The sequence below is a fragment of the Austrofundulus limnaeus genome, unplaced genomic scaffold (assembly GCF_001266775.1).
Source record: "Austrofundulus limnaeus strain Quisiro unplaced genomic scaffold, Austrofundulus_limnaeus-1.0 Scaffold0, whole genome shotgun sequence".
Classification (NCBI taxonomy): domain Eukaryota; kingdom Metazoa; phylum Chordata; class Actinopteri; order Cyprinodontiformes; family Rivulidae; genus Austrofundulus; species Austrofundulus limnaeus.
In genome coordinates, this window is record NW_013952402.1 from 7,488,789 (window position 1) to 7,507,584 (window position 18,796).

Genomic DNA, 18,796 nt, shown 5'->3' on the forward strand with positions numbered 1-18,796 from the left:
CAATTTCAAGGCGTTTAGAAGAGGAAGTGACGAGAAGATAAGTTTATTTTCTATTTAAACATAAAAACAGCATTTTAATAACAACTAAAGGTGACAAAGAAACTTTATTATGGTATAGTATTTAAATGTATGCCTGAGAAACACAAAATATTGGCCCTTTAAAGATGTCTAAGCTGAAGATGGAATAAAAAAAATCTACCGGAAGCCTCTTTTGGACCTATACTTACTGTAATATTAACTATTAGATCAAATACACATATAGCCAATATGAGTAAAATTCTACTAATAATAAAATTTTCATTCTTTGGCATGTTTTGAAACATTATAGAGTGGCAGGGCCTACATTGTCTTATTCTTCAACTCTAGCTAAAATAGACCCTGTACATGTGATTTTCTAATGTCTTTTACTAAGTAATTAGATAAGAGGGTTTCCAAAAGGCTTTTTCGATTTATCCTGCTTTTAAGGTGTTTCAAAAAAGTTTTTTTTCTTTTACATATTCTTAAAGTTTTCCACGCTTTCATTCTTATTATTTTTCTTGCAACTCCTCTAAGGTCACACTCCAGTGAGAATATCAGTGGCGATTAGGAGGTTCAGTGTTTTCCCCTGAAACACTTTGTCACTTGAAGAGGCCATGGATTGAACAGGCAAACATCCCACTGGAAGGCGGCCACTTTACCACACTAAGATCACTAAAGCAGCAGAGACTTTAGAAGTGTCCATGAGCAAGACGCCTGAGCCTAAATTCAAACATTAAAATGTGAGTTTTAAATGCAGGCTCAGTTTTATGAGGGTAGCTCTCCGAAATACTTCACTTTTGAATGTGTGCTGCTGGCCACATAATGACCAAGTATCCCTGGAGACCCACACCTCTGCCATAGACATATGAGTGGGGAATGCTTCCAAGTGTGTTGCTGCACCTATCATTACTCTATTAGAGAAAACTGAATGCTGAGTTTATCAGAGTCAACCATTGACCTGTTCGAGCTTGGTGCAGTTTAGAGAATTATTCATTAGTCTCTTCCTTACATTGTATTCTAAACATTCAGCAGCTTAAAGGCCTGAACTTAGACCAGGCTTATGGTAATAAAGACGTAGTCAGTTGTGATTCGTTTCCCATCCAAGTCATCTCCACTTTGGCACACTTCTCCTCCTGCATACTTTGTCCTAGAGCTGCAATTGTAATTTATATCTGTAAAGCTCCTGTGCCAAATGATGGCTATGCCTTTTGGTGCCTGTACAACTTAWACTTTTTGAAATATTAATGTTTAAAATCATATAATACCAGTCAATGGAGCCTTGTATTGGTCCAATACTGCCCCTTGCTGCATATACTCAGTACTGAACCATAGTTTTAATAATATTTAAACTCAGTAGTTCAGTGATTAAAATACTAAAATGATTGTATTTTGATGTTTTACTAAAATATTGTCCTAATATTACTCTATTGTTGTAATGTTTATGCAGTTCTGCGTCAACAATTGCATTGGCAATGTGGCCTCTTTCTGCACACATACAAACCAACCCCTGCCACCACCTTCTGCTTCAGCTCCATTGGTCTAATGGTCTATGTCATGAACTTTCATGTGGGAGATCAGGGTTCAAAACCCAGCTAATGCAACTTTAACAACCAATCTCTTTCAACTTCATATTGTCACTCAATTACCTTAATTACATACACCTGCTGAYGTGACAGGCACAAGCTGGTTTAGAAAACATATTTGAAATTGGTCAAAGTTCATTCTGGAAGTCCAATGCTGCAGGCAATGACATGCTACATGGCAATGCACACTTGGTTTTACATCATAAAAACCCATGTCTAGTTTAACACTGTTGTGATGAAAATGCAAAACCGTTCAAGATGAATATTTTAAAATACCCCCGTTTTGTTGACCCTGTCTCAAATTGAAACGTGGTGCTGATGAGATCTAATCAAATTAAAACAAAAATCCAACTTTCTTGTTTAATAAATTGACTTGTTATGCCTTCAGTCTGAGTTTTAAGCCATTCGATTTTTAGTTCCTATTTTCAGAGGGGTTTCGTCTTCTTTAGAAACAGGGCTGCAGAGGCATACAGTATGAAAATAATTCACAGCTAATGGTTGCAGATTGTCACTTTAATAGCTCTGACTCGCAGCCAGGATCATTTATCACTTCAACCAAAACAAGCTTTTTAAACGCTTATTCTGCTGAAAGAGTAACGAAGAAGCATCCAGATGTCATAAGACATAAAGCAGCAGTTATAATTCACCTCGGTTAACATCATATAGGTGTTTATCTTTGTCTTTGTTTCTTTGTTATACTAAATCTATATTATATGTATTTACTTATCTATTGTTGTTTCATACAGTTATTGTTTTTGTTAGTAAAACCTATAAAGGTTGCAACTGCATAGGTTGAAGTGCCCACCTGCTCGTACATTTTACTAATCGTTAATGGATCTGTTACAATTCAGGTATTTTGTGACATAACTACAAAATGCACCTCTTAGGCTCTGTGCAAACCTCAATGTTAAATATAAAATAACTGCAGGCTGATTATAAGTATTTATTCCATAAGATCACTGGGTTTTCAGTCGTATCAACAATTTCTTACAGTTAGAATTTATCCTCACTTGAGCTCAGACAAGTTCCCACTCACACTGTGAAGCTAAAACTTCTCTCAGAAAGTTTTTAATGGCATTCGTCAGAGTTGTGATTCAGGAGTCTAACAGTCCTAATTAGATTTCAGTGCATCATTTGACACTAAGGATCACGAGTTAGTACAGTTATGACCCTCCACCCCCGCACATCCTCCTCTAAAATAGAAACTGGGTCAAACCTCTCAGGAGCGATCATTAGTGGGCTTGAATAATACTTTGCAAGCAGGTAATCAGTAATTATTAGCCTGAAAGAACTGCCATGACAGCTCTGCAAACGACATCCAGATCTATCAAGGCTTCTCATCGTATCATTATWGGCCTGTGGACTCCCAGAGCTAAGCTAACTACAAATAAGACTAAAATGAAAAACAAAAAAGGAAGGAAAGCTGTCATTCTTGAATGCGGGCAAGTAAAAACTAATGCCAAAATAAAGATTTTTGTGATTAGAATTTGTTTTCACTCTAAAGACTGTTCCCTTTTCTTATTTTGTTTCATTAATATACCTCTTTTATCCTTATGACATAAATGTTTTCACTATTTGTCAGATGTACATTAATCATCCTGTGTTATTTAGTTTTATGGCTTCCTTGCTTCAGAACACTCTWGCAAAAGAGATTTTAATTACTAACTGTTCTGCTTTTCAGTGTGAATAAGGCCTTGGGTGTTTTTTTATTATTATTTCTACTTAAATGTGACGTTACAAATATGTTTTTAGTGCAGTTCACACATGCTAATTTTGTGTCTCATGCTTTACGGAAAACACTTTGAATTCCCTTTGTTAAAAAAAGAAAGTAATTAATTAACAACCTCCAGACCTTATTTTTTATTGTGTTGGGATAAAACAGAGTTTTCATTAAATGCTATGACGCAGATATTTTTTTAGATGTTTTTATTTTTTTTCATAGAAGAATAAGGTATAATTCATGCATTTAATATAAAACATGAATTTTCCTTGATGATTATATGTTTTTTTTTCTAGAAGCACAACTAAATACCAGAATTTACCCACAATAAACTGTGGCTCATAGACATATAGCTACTATCAAATACAGGAGAAGTGGTTAAGTTTGAAATGCATAAAGTCATAAACAATAATTTACTGGCCAATAATCTCTGAACCTCAACCTTATTTTCCCTCAACGGCAGGAGCAAAAAAAAAAGAAGTAATATACGCATGCAGGAAACAGAATTGCCGTGCTCGCAAGCTGACATACAAAGAGCTATACTTCACACACAAAGATTTCTCTCTGATCTGGCAAGTATGGATCATCCCACCTCAAGCCCCCTCTGTCTCTTGGTCTCAGTGATCTTCTGATTGCACACCGAGCACGAGAACCCTTCAATCTGGCTCTCAACTGAGAGAAAACTGAACACAATATTCTGTTCTTTCTGCTTTATGACTCATGAACAACGTAGGATGGTTGGATAATTGTATTGATAACAGGGCAGGCTGACGTGGAGCTGTTTAATATGATTAGACCAAAAGTTAAAAAACTGGAAAAAAAACTTTAGATCTCTTATTTGGGGATTTTGGCTAYTTTCAAAATTGCAAACACAACTAGCTTATTGTTTTATCTGAACTTGAACAAATTAGTTTCAGTTTTTTTAATTATATATATAATATTTTAAGGTATTTAACCATCTCACCTCTCACACAGTGACTGTGGGAACAGCACATTTCGTCAAGGTCTGTGTGTTTTTTACCTTGGTTTTTCCAGTGTTTCTGTGTTTCCCTGTGTATACCTGCCTCTGTGTTTCCTCCCAGGCACACCTGATCCTTGTGTTTCCTCCCCAGGTGTTTCCAATCAGTCCCTCGTTTGCTTGCCTTTATATTCTGTGTCCTGTCTTCAGTGTTTGTCTGATCATTGCTGTTCTTCCCCAGCTGTTGTGGTGTCCTTGTGTTCTCCAGATAAGTTTTTGCTGTGAGTAATTTTGAGCTGTCTTGTCAGCATTTTTAAATGCTTTTTAAAATAAAAATCTTTTTTTTTTTTTTAGATTTTTGCCTGCGCCCTGGGTTTTTCCTGCCTCACACCATTACACATTTTCACAATTAGAAAAGGAAAAGGCAGATCAAGATAGAGGATGGATGGACATTATCTTAAAAATTTGAAATACTTTATTATTACTTTGAAATCTTTAAAATAAGCCGTCAAAAAAGACTCTTTTATTGGTCTAAAAACACATATTCACACATGGATTTGCTAAGGATTGCTACATCMATGACAGGAAATGATAGAAAATGATCTGCATAGCATGCCAGTGTTAGAACCATGACATGTCATGTCACATTTGTTCATATGGCTTGAAATCAATTTCATGAGGCATGTTTTTCCTTTGGGACTTTATTTTCTATCAATTATTAGAGAAGGAGTGAGGCAACAAAGTCACAGTAATTACATTCAGTGTGCAAGGTTGTTTTTTATCATAAATCTGAAAAAGCAACTAATTATATTTCTAGACTATTGATTTAAAGAGGTGAAATGTTTAAGAAAAGTAAGAACTGCACAGTTATAAACAGTTTTATAATATGTAAATACACTGCAAATTGTAATCTATACTCTGCTGTCATGACTAAAGTTTTTACAAATAATACTGAATGCTGTCAATGGACAAAAATAGAGCAAAAACAATAGAGTACAGGATTAATGACTCTATGCAGATACAGAATCCAAACTGGCAGCTGGAAGACCAATTACTGGATAGCCTTCGGCAGATCAAATGTAAATAAGAATCGGCTGACGTCTCAGCTGTCAGATAACACACCACAAAGAATAATCAGACTCTGATTCACTGCAGAAAATATGACAATCTCAATCATGCAATAATTTAATATTGCCTAGGGTTTTGGAATTAAATRTTTTCAAAAGCATTAAAAATGGACTCTCACACAGTCAAGTAACATTTCTCCTTTTCTCTGTGATATAAAGCTAAAAGAGTTTGTTCAATGTGTGCATTATATTAAAACTTGTTGCTTCACAAACTACATTTTTTAAATCAGTTTCATAAGATATGAGAAGAAATTATAAAGCCCTTTTAGGTTTTCTCATTTAAAAGATAGAATAAGAGCAGCTAAGCAGTCAAAACACCAGCCGTTTATACTCCAAATCCAATCTGATCATTTCAAGATGTCACACTCACTTGATTACAAGTGCACACACACACACACACACACACCCTTGCAAACAGAGACACAAAATGCAATCACACACTCACACAAAGTGCGAGCTGGTGAGAAGAGATGTTCCCTCTTCATGCTGCGAACCAGAGCTGTTTTAGACTTGCATAAAACATTCAGAACTGCTTCTCTTAGCAACATGTGCCCTACATACAGCACTAACACACACACACACACACACACACACACACAAATCACGCACATCATACTAGTACTCAAAGGGGTTAATGTGTAAAATAATAAAAGGAGCTTGTAAATGCTAAAATTTAGCTAATACTATTCACTTTTTTGTTACTTTTAGGCTTCCTGATTGGATCCGTAGTATGCTTTTATATCAATTTATCTTAAAGTAAAAGTCTGCATTTGTACCTGCACAAAATGGCTTGTGCTTATTTGCTCAAATACATTTTTAGTAAACCTTTACATGCATTCAAGTGAGAAAAACAGACATCTTCATACATGCCTTCTCCAAAAGCAGGTCAACATCTAAGCTCAATTTATTTTCAATAGACATTAGCTGGAATGAAGAAACAGATGGAGTGGAGAGAGAGAGCGAGAACGAAGGATTGGGAGAGTGAAAGGATGTAGTGGAAAACCACTATCTGCTGTCCTCAACCATAAAAATCCCTCTGCTCATATTACATAACACTTCCACCACTACTCAGTACTCACACGTTGTCAGATACTAAGTAGATGTGTATTTACGGTATTGATGTGCGAGAGGTCTGAGCAGCAAAAGAAGGGCAAAAAAGCAAGATGTCCACTTGAGAATTCACCTCATCTGCGCGCGCTCCAGTCAGTGTGGGATGCTTCACCTCTGCCGAGCTCTCTTCATTTAAAATCGTCTTCGGAGCTCTTGCTCATCCTGGCGGCATCCTCATGTCTGCAGACGTTGCTCTTATTGTAATTTGAGTTAAGCCTGGTTCAGTGTCATAAATGTGTTTTTTTGCTGACTTCACCGTGTTTTATCATTCTGTGGTGAACGTCCAAGCTGCAGTTCAAGTGTTCAGAGGAAAAGAAGCCATTTAACAAATAAAAAATTCTCTTCTAAAAAGTGTTCTTCGTCTATCCCTGCAACAAAATAATCCAAATGCACCAAGTTCAGCTTCTACCAAGCTTGTCATGGTTATATCATTTTATAAAGAACACCTAATATTTTTTTTAATTGTCTTCATTAAAATATCTTATTCAAACAGTAAAACTAAGAAAAATGTTTGTTTCTTTAATAAATTGATTGATTTAATCATTTGAAATTGTTTTGTGTTATTGATTTGTGTTTCATGTGGCAGACGTGGCRTATTTGTCATGCAGTTTTTGTTCACAAAGGCTAAACAGTAAAGATAAACAATAGTTACTTATTAAGAAGGTTGGTAAAACATTCAATCTGCAGCAGGCCTATATTTATATTAAAAAAAGAAAACATTTGTATGACCATGAATCAACTAGAATCTTGAATGCCTGACAGCAATTTAAAAAAAAAGTCCAGATGTTTTGGTTTTTAGCATCCAAACCTACAAAATATGAAATTTGTGACCCCAGATATGGTATTTTTGGTTAAACCTCGAAAGATCTTTTGGGGGAAAAAATCAGCCACACATTTATCTTTGCTGTTTTTTGTTTGTTTGTTTTGCCTTTTTTTTTTTTTTTGCTAACAAGGCTAAATATCCTTCAATTTTTTTTACTACCTTGTACAAATTTTTTCAAGGGATCACACAATCTCACCATAACTTTACTATACTCTTTTGTTCTTTAGAGGYAAATTGATCCTGGGGAAAATTCATTATAGAAAATGATTTTTTGAGCCCATATTTCTTATATCATAAATCAATACATTCCTCTCTGTAAGGTTTTTCTTCTTCTTCTTTTTACCTCTATTCGATTTTTTATATTAGCCCACTAGGATGCACTGTGCTGCTGCAGCTCAGTAATTTATCCGGGTCAGTAAAGCAAAAAATAAAAGCAAAAAACGGGTGTTGTGCACAAGTAGAGTTTTAGGGGGGGAAATAGCAATATTATTAATGATAATAAAAAAAAAATAATACAATTATTTAAAAAATACATCCACATACAATCTCAGAGAAACACATTTGAGTTTGACCAAAATCAAGGCATCATCTTTGACTATGATCTGGAGGGCAGAGTAACAAATAACTAAAAAAAACTGAGTAGCTTAATGCATCCACACACAGGATAAGACTGGTTTCCCATTACTATGCATGTTTTGACATTGTGTGCTGTAAAACATGATCAAATTTAATGACATAGCTGCTCCACAGTCTCCATTATTACAATTAAAATGACAAAGCTAGTCAGCCTCTATTATCCGACTATATGTGGCCCACTTCATAAGCCATCTAGTCTTTTTTTAAAAGATGGAAACAATTTGTGACCTCTAAAATAGCAAACCCTCCCTCCTGCTCTAAAACACTACCAGCAAGTCTCCTCTCGTGCTGCCATTAATTTTGCTTARTACACTGTGAGTGCCACAACAGAGCATCAGACTATAATATCTTACTAGGCAGATCTTCTTCCTGGTGCGCGGAAGCTGCTGGAGGCCGAGGAGAAACATTTGTGGAAAGTAAAAAACAAAGACAGTGCCTAACCCCACAAGTATAAGGGGCAAATTATTGCTTCATTTAGAGCAACGTTTGGTGGTATTTATCACACTTGTTTGAAGGAATACATGATTATATTAAAAGGTCTGAAAATTTGCTACCACTGAACTGTAAATCTGACACCAGGAAACTGAGTCTTCTTGTAAAAAGCAATTTACTAAATGGCCTATGGGTATGTTGGTTAATCTTAGATCTACCTTTGTGGTTTTTGTCATGAAGGAATAATAAAGGTCATATAAAAGGTACACAAGGAGTGAAGACAGACAATAATGTTGCACATCTCTGTGTGTGTGTCTGTGTTCATGTGTCTGTCTGTTATCAAAAATATTTAATAAACCACAGGATGACTTTTCATGAAATTTGCAGAAAGTAATCACCGGATGCACGTCCACAAGTGATTAACTTTTAAAACAAACCCAATTCAAGATGACCACTACGGTGTATTAACATGGGAAAACATGAAAATGACTATGCAGCGAATTTTACAGATACTGAGCTCAAATTTGGCGTGGTTGTAAATCAGAGTCAATCACAGCACATGTTCCAAATACTACTCGTAAGCCGATCTTATCCACCGATCTATCCACATCTGCAAACATCGGAAAATCAACCACTGTCCTCTTTTGCTCTGCTGTGAGAGAGGTCTGTTGTCCACTTAAAACATGTTTGTTTTGTTTCAAGGGTAATGTTCAATGTTTTCCAATAAAAAAAGATTGGAAGGTGTATTGTGACCTTATAACACCTGACAGTGGCACTCACTAAAAAGAATCAAAATGGGCCAAAATCGGAATTACGGTACTAGGTGAGGCTTTTTAAATATCGTGATCAGCCAGACAATTGCAATCGGTGCACGCATTACATCAAGGAATGCTCGGCCTTTAATCTTCCTGAAGTCCCTATAGCTGGTCTTCAAGCTTCAGAGTAAACAAATGTTTTCATCCATGCAGATTATTATCCCATTAACCTGTTTAATGTTGGACCAGTGTCGGGTTAAGGTGCCTTCTCACTCGCTCCCCTTCCCCGAATTACCTCTAGTAAGATTTAACAGTGAAGAAATTCACCTCTTGCAGCGTGATGGACATTGTTTCCACCCCTTCCTTTGTTTCATAAAAGTCATGCGTTTGCCATATAAGCAATTTCCATCTCATCGTCAGGTAACGCCAGTGCGAGAGAGTCACGCACACTCACACTCCCTCACACAAACTAAAAATAGCAGCGGCACTTACCTTCCTGTACACTATCATGTTGGGGGACTCATCCGCCACCCCGTTGGTCCCCTGCCCGCTGCTATTGGTCTGTGCCATGATCCAGTGAGTATATCTGCCACGGGGAAAATGTCAGGTGCTCCTGTTGCGGAACAAGAGAGGAGATTTTGGCCCCTATTAAAAAAAAGGACAATATGGCTCGAGCGCAACACGTCTTTACCTTTCGCCAATAATACAATTATTGTCAATGAATGGCAGCATGGATGGTGCTTCTACATATTTGGCTTTTTCACACATGCAGACCTTCCAGTTTGGCAATATGTTCACACTGTACAAGGTCTAGACAAGGGCATTGATCAGGAAATATAGTTGTTTTAAGCACTACTATAGTAACCTGATTGGTAGCCTAATAATGACAAATGAGGCAAAAGTTTAACTTGAAAMTTTTATATATATGTATCATTTATTAGCCTCTCAGATGAGTTCACTGTGCATCTAAGACACATTTTACTGTTTGTTGACACTGGAGGATGCCTCACGCACTACATGGCACCTACTATGGATGCGTCCTATTACTGAAATACAAAGATAAGGTGAGGCAAAGAGCCTGGCAGCAGTAAATGCAGTAACACAACACACCGTGCCCGGAGCAGGCAGGGTACTCTCCAATGCAGCTTGGATACATCCATCTGAGAGTGGAGCAGCCATTGTTTAAAAAAAATGTGCAAGACTTTGCAAATGTACCGACATCGTGTGCAGCTTCATCATCCCCCCCCCCCCCCCCCCCCCCCCCCCCCCCCCCACTCCCGTTGACACCCACACGGCTTCCTTGCAAGGTTTAGTCTGCAGATGGATCGCCTCTAGCATTTAAATAGCGAAGTCATCCAATCTGTTTTAGTGTAAGGACCGTAAATCGCGTTTTTTTTTATAACCGCCATCTGATGCCCTTTCAGCACTTCGGACAGCTACCGCTCCTTATCGTCTTCATCCCTCGAAGAGCACGTAAATCCACACAAAACGCACAACCCGAGAAGACGGTCACCGAAGGAGAAGAGGAGGAAGAGGAGGAAAGGGAGGAAGGCTTACCTGAACAAGAAAACAAACAGTCCCGCTTTTAGGACTCCTGAATCCGCGCAGGGGTGGAAGCCTGGTCCGTCAAGTTCACTGTGTCAACTGGCATACATGGGAATGCGAGGGGTCTGCATTGGCAGCGGGAGGAAGCCGACATTCGAGGGAGGCTCGGTGTGTAAAGCCTCTCCTCCTCTCTCCTCCCATCAGAGCGATGCTGCTGCTTCTGCTGCTGCTGCTCACTAGCACGTGCGCGTCACCTCCGAGCTCCCGGGAGCGCGCGCCGATCTGCGACCAATAGCGTGTGAGGAATAAATTACAACCGGTTTGGAGGGGAAGTGGGGGAGTAACGTAGTTATTTCAAAACTGAAAATTTGCTGTTATTTATTACTTTGAGAGTAAAAACCATATAAAAATGAAAGACTTGACTTTTATTGGAGAAACGCATATCGGGCCCAGCCACATTTGAATGAATGAGAATGAATGAATGAATTATGTGCAATTAAAACATAAACATAAAAACATTTGATGCATTGCACCAGATTTAGACTAAGGCTAGTTTACATCTGCAGTCCTTCTAATAATAAAAACAAAACAGCATCCAACAAAAATAAAAAAAAACAAGAAAAGAAAATAACAGAAAAATAAAAACAATACAAAATAAAACATTTTTGCAATCAACAATAAAAATACATAAACACCCCACCCTCTAATAGTCGCTGAGATGAGATCATAACTGGTTATGGTCAAAATCRTACAAATGTTTTTGAGATCTCGCGAGATGTGTGGGCGCCGAGAGATTGTGGGAAGAATACTCTCAGCTACTACCAAGTCACTACCACAGCAACAATTAGCTCAATATTTGTAAAATTGACTGACCTTCAGCCATTTCTGTTTCCTAAGATCAGTCAGCTGTAGTGACCATTTTGATTTGGGTAAATCAGTTGTACTTTTTAAGAGTTTCATTAAATTCTGCTTAATGACTCATTTGCTAACCAATAGCTATTTAATATTCTTTCTTTTTTAAAACAAAGTCCTTGGAGAAAATCTGCTGGGTTGAGTTTCAGCAATAAATATAAACTTGGCTATAAAAACAATAAATGCTACTTATGGTGTAGCATCAGTAGGCCTGAACTTGTGATTTTGGTCAATCACTGAGATTGTTCTGATATGAAAACGTTTTCCCCACAGCTAAAAATAAATCTTAACTTTGTAACACTCATGAAGCCATAAATTTATAACTGCAAAATAATGTTTTTGAACATTTTTTTTTTTTGCAATTTTATTGTATTCTGTCTCTTGTTAATAAATTAACATCAGCTGGATATAAAATAACTCTTTGTTGTGAAAAAAAAAAGGAAATGGCACACAGAACTAGGCTGAAAACAAGTATTTTCTGGAAGATAATCCATTTTAAAGTCTACCTTATTAGAACTGAAATTCATATAACAAATGGTGTGTGTGTGTGTGGGGGGGTGTGGGGGTCAGCCGTGAATAACATTCCTTTCTTTATGATCTTTCTAAAAAGACTGATAATCAGGAGTGTGTGTCTGTGTGTAATGTGTAAGAAAGTGTGAGGGGCAGAGTGAGTTAGATGTGGGGGACGGTTGAGTCCTGCAATCAGAGCCATAGTGTGGCAGCAGCAGGTTGTTTCAGCCCAGATATGACCCCACCCGCCCCGTCAATCTCCTCCAGCCTGATCGTCCCACCACATCCCTCCAAATGTCTCCAGGCTTGGCGGGACGGCCCTGCAGTTCAGGAATTAATGCATCATCATCATCATCATCATCATCACACACCTGCTTCACGTCTCAATGGACCAACAGGACCACATGTCCTGAGAGGAGGGGTTTTTGTTTCTGCCTCCTGCGTGGGATGCTCCGGATCCAGGATGACTTTGGGAGTTTTATGTGACGTTTGAGCAGAGATGCTGGACGGGGACAGGAGACACCTGGGACAAACCACTAAATAGGGGAGGTGGAGAGGAGGCGCGGGGAGGGGGGGTGCAGGGGATGGGAAACGTCAACAAGGCTTCTAAGAAGGACAGTAAAAGGAAAAAGGTAAAGGAGAAATACAACTATCAAATAAAGAAATGTAACAACTAACAGCAGTTTAAAAGATCCCTTTACCATCGCATAGTTTAATCTTTGATTTACAAATTAATTCTAAATGTTGGTATATTGTGTAAAATTTAAATGCACTGATTTGTAAATCTCACAAACTCATATTCAGAGTTGTAAAGTAACTAAGTACAAATACTTCTCTACTATACTTAAGTAGAATTTTTGGGTATCTGTACTTTACTTGAGTAAATATTTTTCAGCCTAAAAAAAGATCTTTCCAAAAAAATGAAGAAGAAGCAAAGATCTGGGGAACTATGGTGCTATGGATTTGTTTTTTAAAGTTGCAGGTGGTTTTGAAATTTGCTGTCCAGGCGTGAAATTTGGCAGATTTGGCCTTTTTTTTTTTTCCTGTATGTGTCTTCATTATCTACATGCAATCTGTCTCCATGTGAGCTGTAGGAATAAAAACGCACAGATCTGCTGTCATAACAACTTTGTAACAATAAACACTTAACAAGCTAAACAGCAACAGATAATTAAATCTTGTGTGAGTCAACTGGTGTCCATTCATTTTTGCATCATTATTAATACTTCTGTGTCATCTGTTTGGGACATGGTATCGGAGGCAGTGGGTAGGCCTAACACCTTGGGGGAAATATTGTTTAAGTTAATCAGGGAAGAGGATCTGATTGCAAAGTTGTACTTGGTGAGAGATACTGTACATGCTGGGTATTTAAAAGTGTGAAACTCTTAATCTTTGGGACAAACTCATGTTACCTCATTTCATAAATGCACTGCAAATCAGGGTCAGAAAAGCACTTTAAAGTCATTTTAGCATCTGCCTATGCCAATTTTCAATAATCCAATAGTTTTGCCTACTGCAGATAAAAAAAAATTAAAATATTTTATATAAGTTATTATCTCAGTGGTGGATAACAAAAGAAAGATGGAAAGGCTTGGAGTCCTSCCAGAAGGATGTCTAAAAGTAGTAGCCTAGCAAAGGGGGGAAAGAAAAACAGAAAACATGAATGCTGCATCAGCATTTACACATTACTCCACAATGAGTAAATCACTTTTAATATTTTAATGCTAATACATTATAGCGCCCTGAGATGTATCTTACTTCTGTTATCATCATCATCATCATCATCATCATCATCATCATCATCATCATCATCATCATCATCATCATCATCATTTTTTACTGATATTTTAATGCGCTGTTCCTTTAAATAAAAAAAAGTGGTTTAAAAACTCCACTTCCCACAATGCACCGGTCTGGTCTCGTCGTCAAACAAAAACGCGGAAACAAAAGAGCTGATCGCTTTTTCAAAACAAATAACGCGTCGGCAGAAAGCAAACGCAGCTGACAGCTGTCTGAGTTAACATTGTAGCTTCTCCAAGCCGCTCTTAAAGAACTGTCATGGCTCTGAAGAGAATACAGAAGGTGAGAATAGTCGTCTTTTCCTAATTTATTTAGTGTACAAACAGAACAGGAAGAAGCTGTGCGACGGAAACGCCTCAACGTGTTGGATTTAATGTAGCCCCGTTTATATTTAGTTTGTTTTATTATTATTATTATTATTATTATTGTTATTATTATTGTTGTTGTGTGTGTTTCTGACGACTTCTTGCGGTTCTTAAGTTGTGTTATTGTCCGGTGGTGACGCACTCGAACTTTTGACAAATTGGCCTCTTTTTTAACTTGTTTTTTATCAGCTTTCACTCCTGGTGGACAGGAGCGATGACGATGGATGATGGTCCAGGATTGTGTCCTTAGTTGTTTACGTAGTAGGATCCTATTTTCATGTTGGCTGTCAATTACCCAAAATGTTCATTTTGATAGAAAATAAATAATCAGCCTTCAACACAATCAGGACAAAGCTGCAGAGCGTTTCGAGGTGTGCGCCATCAGTTAGCTTAATTAAATGTGAACAAAGCTCCTCAGTGTGACATTGATTGTTTTTATTTTTAAACAGGAGTTGAATGATTTACAGAGRGACCCCCCAGCTTCATGCTCAGCTGGACCCGTGGGAGAAGACTGTAAGTGTGTGATTGTGTATCAGGTTTCATGTCTTTTTTTCCCCAGTGGTGGGCACAGTTCCCCTAAAGCACTAATAGGGGAACTAATTTCCTGATTAGTGCTTTAGGGCGTTTTGCTATTTTTTTTTTACAATTTATTAGTGGATTAGCACTTGCTAATTTTATAGACTAAATTTAGAAGCACKAACTGAGGTCTTTAAATGTTATTGATCAACAGCTGAYGGTGAAAGCTGTCGATCATTCTGTTCACATGTGTGTCACTTATCCAGTGGTTCCCAACCCTGGTCCTCAGGTCCCCCTATCCAGCATGTTTTACTTGTTCCCCTGCTATTYAGCAGGTCTTCAGAAGATCGTTAATCACTCAGCTATTCAAACCAGTTGTGTCGAATCAGGGAAACATCTAAACATGCAAGAAAGGAGTCCTTGAGGACTAGGGCTGAGAATCACTGCTTTAATACATGTTATCTGATTTATAATTTACAAATAAATGGCAAAGAATCAATAGCTTCCAGAGGCAATACTAAAAAAAACATAAAGCYGAGTCAATATTATATTTTGAAAATGTCTCATGAAGCTCAGAGAAGCTCTTGAGGTGCTGGTCAACATTTAAAGCAGTGATTTTTAGACGTTTCCCTGAAACGTCTAAAAGTTTGCCCACCACTGCATTTCCCTATCTTTCTTTCGTTAAGTTCAATAGTGGTTATTTGGAACTGAGTTGCAATATAAATCTTGTGCCTCACTTATGTTTTATTTATTTWTTTTTTTTTCTTTTAGTGTTTCACTGGCAAGCCACCATCACTGGACCAGTAAGTATTTTTCTTTTTTTTTTTTTCTAAGTTGCTTCTGGATCTCCAGACAATGGTGTTTTATGTTGACTTTACAGCTCTTTCTGTGATGTATGGAGACACACTGACACASACACACACAACCCCATTGTTATTCAGTGAAGCATTGTTGAGACACAAATATTAGTTGTATTTTTACCTACAGTTTGCTTTTGTTTTAGAACGACAGCCCTTACCATGGAGGAGTTTTTTTCCTTTCTGTCCATTTTCCCACCGACTACCCCTTTAARCCACCGAAGGTTAGAATGCTTTCCTTTTGTAATTCGAATGCATTTGCTACTGTTTTCTGGCTATTTCTAGCGTAAACTAATTGCTGTGTCCATTAACAAAGAGCCAACCATATTCATAGTCAACAACTGTTTTTTTCCCCTTTGTGCTTTGCTTTTAGGTTGCCTTTACAACAAAAATCTACCACCCAAACATAAACAGCAATGGAAGCATTTGCCTTGACATTTTGAGGTCACAGTGGTCACCTGCACTGACAATATCAAGAGGTAATTAAAACCTACTTTTATACCTGTACTGAGCAGAACGCTACGTTTCTGGCAGCGCTTTGTACGAGAGGTACCCAAGATTTATTTTAAAATGACAGATAAATAAATTAGAGGTGAGCAGCTGCTCGACCCAAGCTGTTTTCACACACAGACACCTGAGATTTTCGAGGGGAAGGTGGAGACATTTTTCTGTGAATTTTTACAGCTYGGCACACAATTTCACAGTGGGAGGTTCTGTGCTGAAAGTGCACTCTTGAAATGTCGAAACGTGAGGAAGAGGGTGCGAACGAACATCTGCTTTGGGGCTAAACCGTGCGAAAATGGTTGCTGTTTTGAAAAGGACATCAAGAGYGGCACACAGAGCTCCTAAATGATTGTTCTTTACAGTACCGTGCGTTCTTGAACATACTGTGCAGCTCGGCAGAAAAGAGCAAGAAGCAGCAAGTTTCAGCAGCTCACACCTTCTCGCGTGCACGCTCACTGATAAAGCAATACAAAATGCACTTCTGCATTCACGCTCATGAGGGCGAATGCTTTCTTTCCTCTTGGTGACGGTCAGATAAGCTTAAGAGCAAATTGTGCAAATATTTTTATTTGACATGCTATAAAATTATGCTATAAATTTTTTGACTTTTGAGGAAAATCACAGGGTTGTGCTGCATTTTTTATAAACAAGAAAAGTGAAACATTTCTGTTTTATTATTTTTTTCTTCCTAGTGTTGTTATCCATAAGCTCCTTGCTGTGTGACCCAAATCCAGATGATCCTCTGGTCCCCGAAATCGCAAACATCTACAAATCAGACAGGCAAAAGTTGGTATCAAAGAACTTAGCTTTCTAATCTGATTTATTTGCTTTTCCTCATTGTTGTTTTTTTATTGTGTTTAAGGTACAACAAATTGGCCAGAGAGTGGACCCAGAGGTATGCAATGTAACCGACTGGTGCTACACAAGCATGGACTCCTCTTCAAAATATGACCGTACTGTTCAACTGCTTTATCCTCGCTGGTTGTAGCTGAGGTGTTTGATCCACTTAATGCACTTTCTCCTCTGAAATTTTACTTGACCTGTTTATTTTATTATTTTGGCATTATTGGTAATTTTTTTTTCCCATTTTAGCTGATGTGCAGAGGTGGCCTGATTGTTTCTCTTTCAAACATTTGTACTGTACATCACTGTTTTTTGATTATACTGAATTAAAAAAGATAAAGCGTAAGAATATTTTCTTCTTCCCAATTTATTCGTAGGGAAATGGAACAGGGAACACATTTTGCTGCATTTAAATGGTTGCTTATTTTTGTTTGTCACTCCAGTGACCATTAGATGGCAGACTTCACTCTTTACTAAGCATTTTCATGATTAGCTTTTTTCTCTGAGAGAGTGGTGTTCTCCCAAATATAAAAAGAGTTGCTCTTGAAACAGGTTCTGAAAAGAGAGAATATACATAAAAACAATATCTGTAGGTTTCTTTAGGGATGTTTCTTATGGGATGCAAGTGTGCTCTATTGACTGATCAAGTATTTTGAAGATGTTTTCTGGTTTGCGAAACATGATCACCAAGACCTCAGGCTTACCAGGTCAGTGGCTCAGGACCCAAAAGCTGTATTAATGTACCCCAAAGGTACAGGGGCCCACACCTTCTAAAACCCTGCCCTGTAAATCACATAAAAGTTAAATGGTTTACTATTACAATTTAAAAAAAAAAAAGCACTAAAATAGCAGCTGGCTACCTTTTATTATTTATTAAAGAACTGAATTGAAAAAAGCGTTTGTAAAGCTACACAAATGTTGACCTTTACAGCACATTATATCTGCCTAGTGTACAAAAAGAAAGGTTAGTGACTAATAAAAAAATGAAAAATAATTAAATGTAAAGTCAGGACACACACATGCACAACGTATTTTTTTAAAGGCATGTTTAATTTCCAAATAGTTTTGTTCTTCAGTTGCTTTCATTTTTCTTGCCCTGCAGTCACATTCAGGATGTTTCCTATTATGGCTCTGAAGGTTTTGTTCATTATTTGTCAGCTTTAGTTCATAAATCTTGTGTTGTGTGTGGGCTAAAACTGTTCAAGAACCTCAGCCAAATGAAATCCATCCACTTTCTCAGAAACTGTAAAGTTTGGAGATCTTCGTAGGAACTCGGAGTTGTGTGTGTGTGTGTGGTGGGGGAGCATAGAGTTGGATATGAGTAAGCCTAGTTTATCCCATCCAGTGTTAGCATCTGTGGCAACATGGAGGAGCAAAAATGGCAACAGCAATGAGCATGAGCCACACTTTTTCCTTACTTCACATGTACACGCTAAAAATAAAGCCAGGTCGTGAAGCATTTTCGCCACACAGTCAAACAAGAAAAAATCTGTGTAGGCTACACCTTTTTTGTGAGTTTGCTTTTGTTTGTTTGTTTGTTTGTTTGTTTGTTTGTTTTTTGGGGTGGGGGGGGGCGTAGATGCCATTTACTGCATTCTGGTGTATTTTAACAGGTTGTCCTACTTTTACCTACCCATGTAAGCACTTGGTGTGAGTAAAATCAAGTGGAATGGATTGCAAATTAGATTACAGGATTACAGTGGTTTGCAAAAGTATTCATACCCCTTGAACTTTTCCATATTTTGTCACATTACAACCACAAACATAAATATATTTCACTGG

General features: G+C 37.6%; 2 protein-coding genes across 2 annotated transcripts in view; one reads left to right on the forward strand and one right to left on the reverse strand.

Annotated features, from left to right (window-relative positions):
* rgs7a (regulator of G protein signaling 7a) overlaps nucleotides 1-10,948 on the reverse strand; it is a 52,624-nt gene extending 41,676 nt beyond the window's left edge. The window contains exons 1-2 of the mRNA XM_014001379.1: nucleotides 10,720-10,948; nucleotides 9,655-9,775 (exon numbers count right to left, since the gene is read on the reverse strand). Coding sequence (XP_013856833.1) covers nucleotides 9,655-9,732 — 78 coding nt within the window. The 5' untranslated portion in view covers nucleotides 9,733-9,775; nucleotides 10,720-10,948. The remainder of the gene's footprint in view (nucleotides 1-9,654; nucleotides 9,776-10,719) is intronic.
* A 3,099-nt stretch (nucleotides 10,949-14,047) lies between these two features.
* Nucleotides 14,048-17,365, forward strand: LOC106512880 (ubiquitin-conjugating enzyme E2 D4). Its single transcript, XM_014001404.1, has 7 exons — nucleotides 14,048-14,211; nucleotides 14,744-14,807; nucleotides 15,582-15,613; nucleotides 15,814-15,891; nucleotides 16,041-16,146; nucleotides 16,864-16,957; nucleotides 17,034-17,365. Exons 1-7 carry the CDS (start codon nucleotides 14,188-14,190, stop codon nucleotides 17,077-17,079), a joined length of 444 nt encoding a protein of 147 aa, XP_013856858.1. The 5' UTR covers nucleotides 14,048-14,187; the 3' UTR covers nucleotides 17,080-17,365.
* Nucleotides 17,366-18,796: the final 1,431 nt, after the last annotated feature.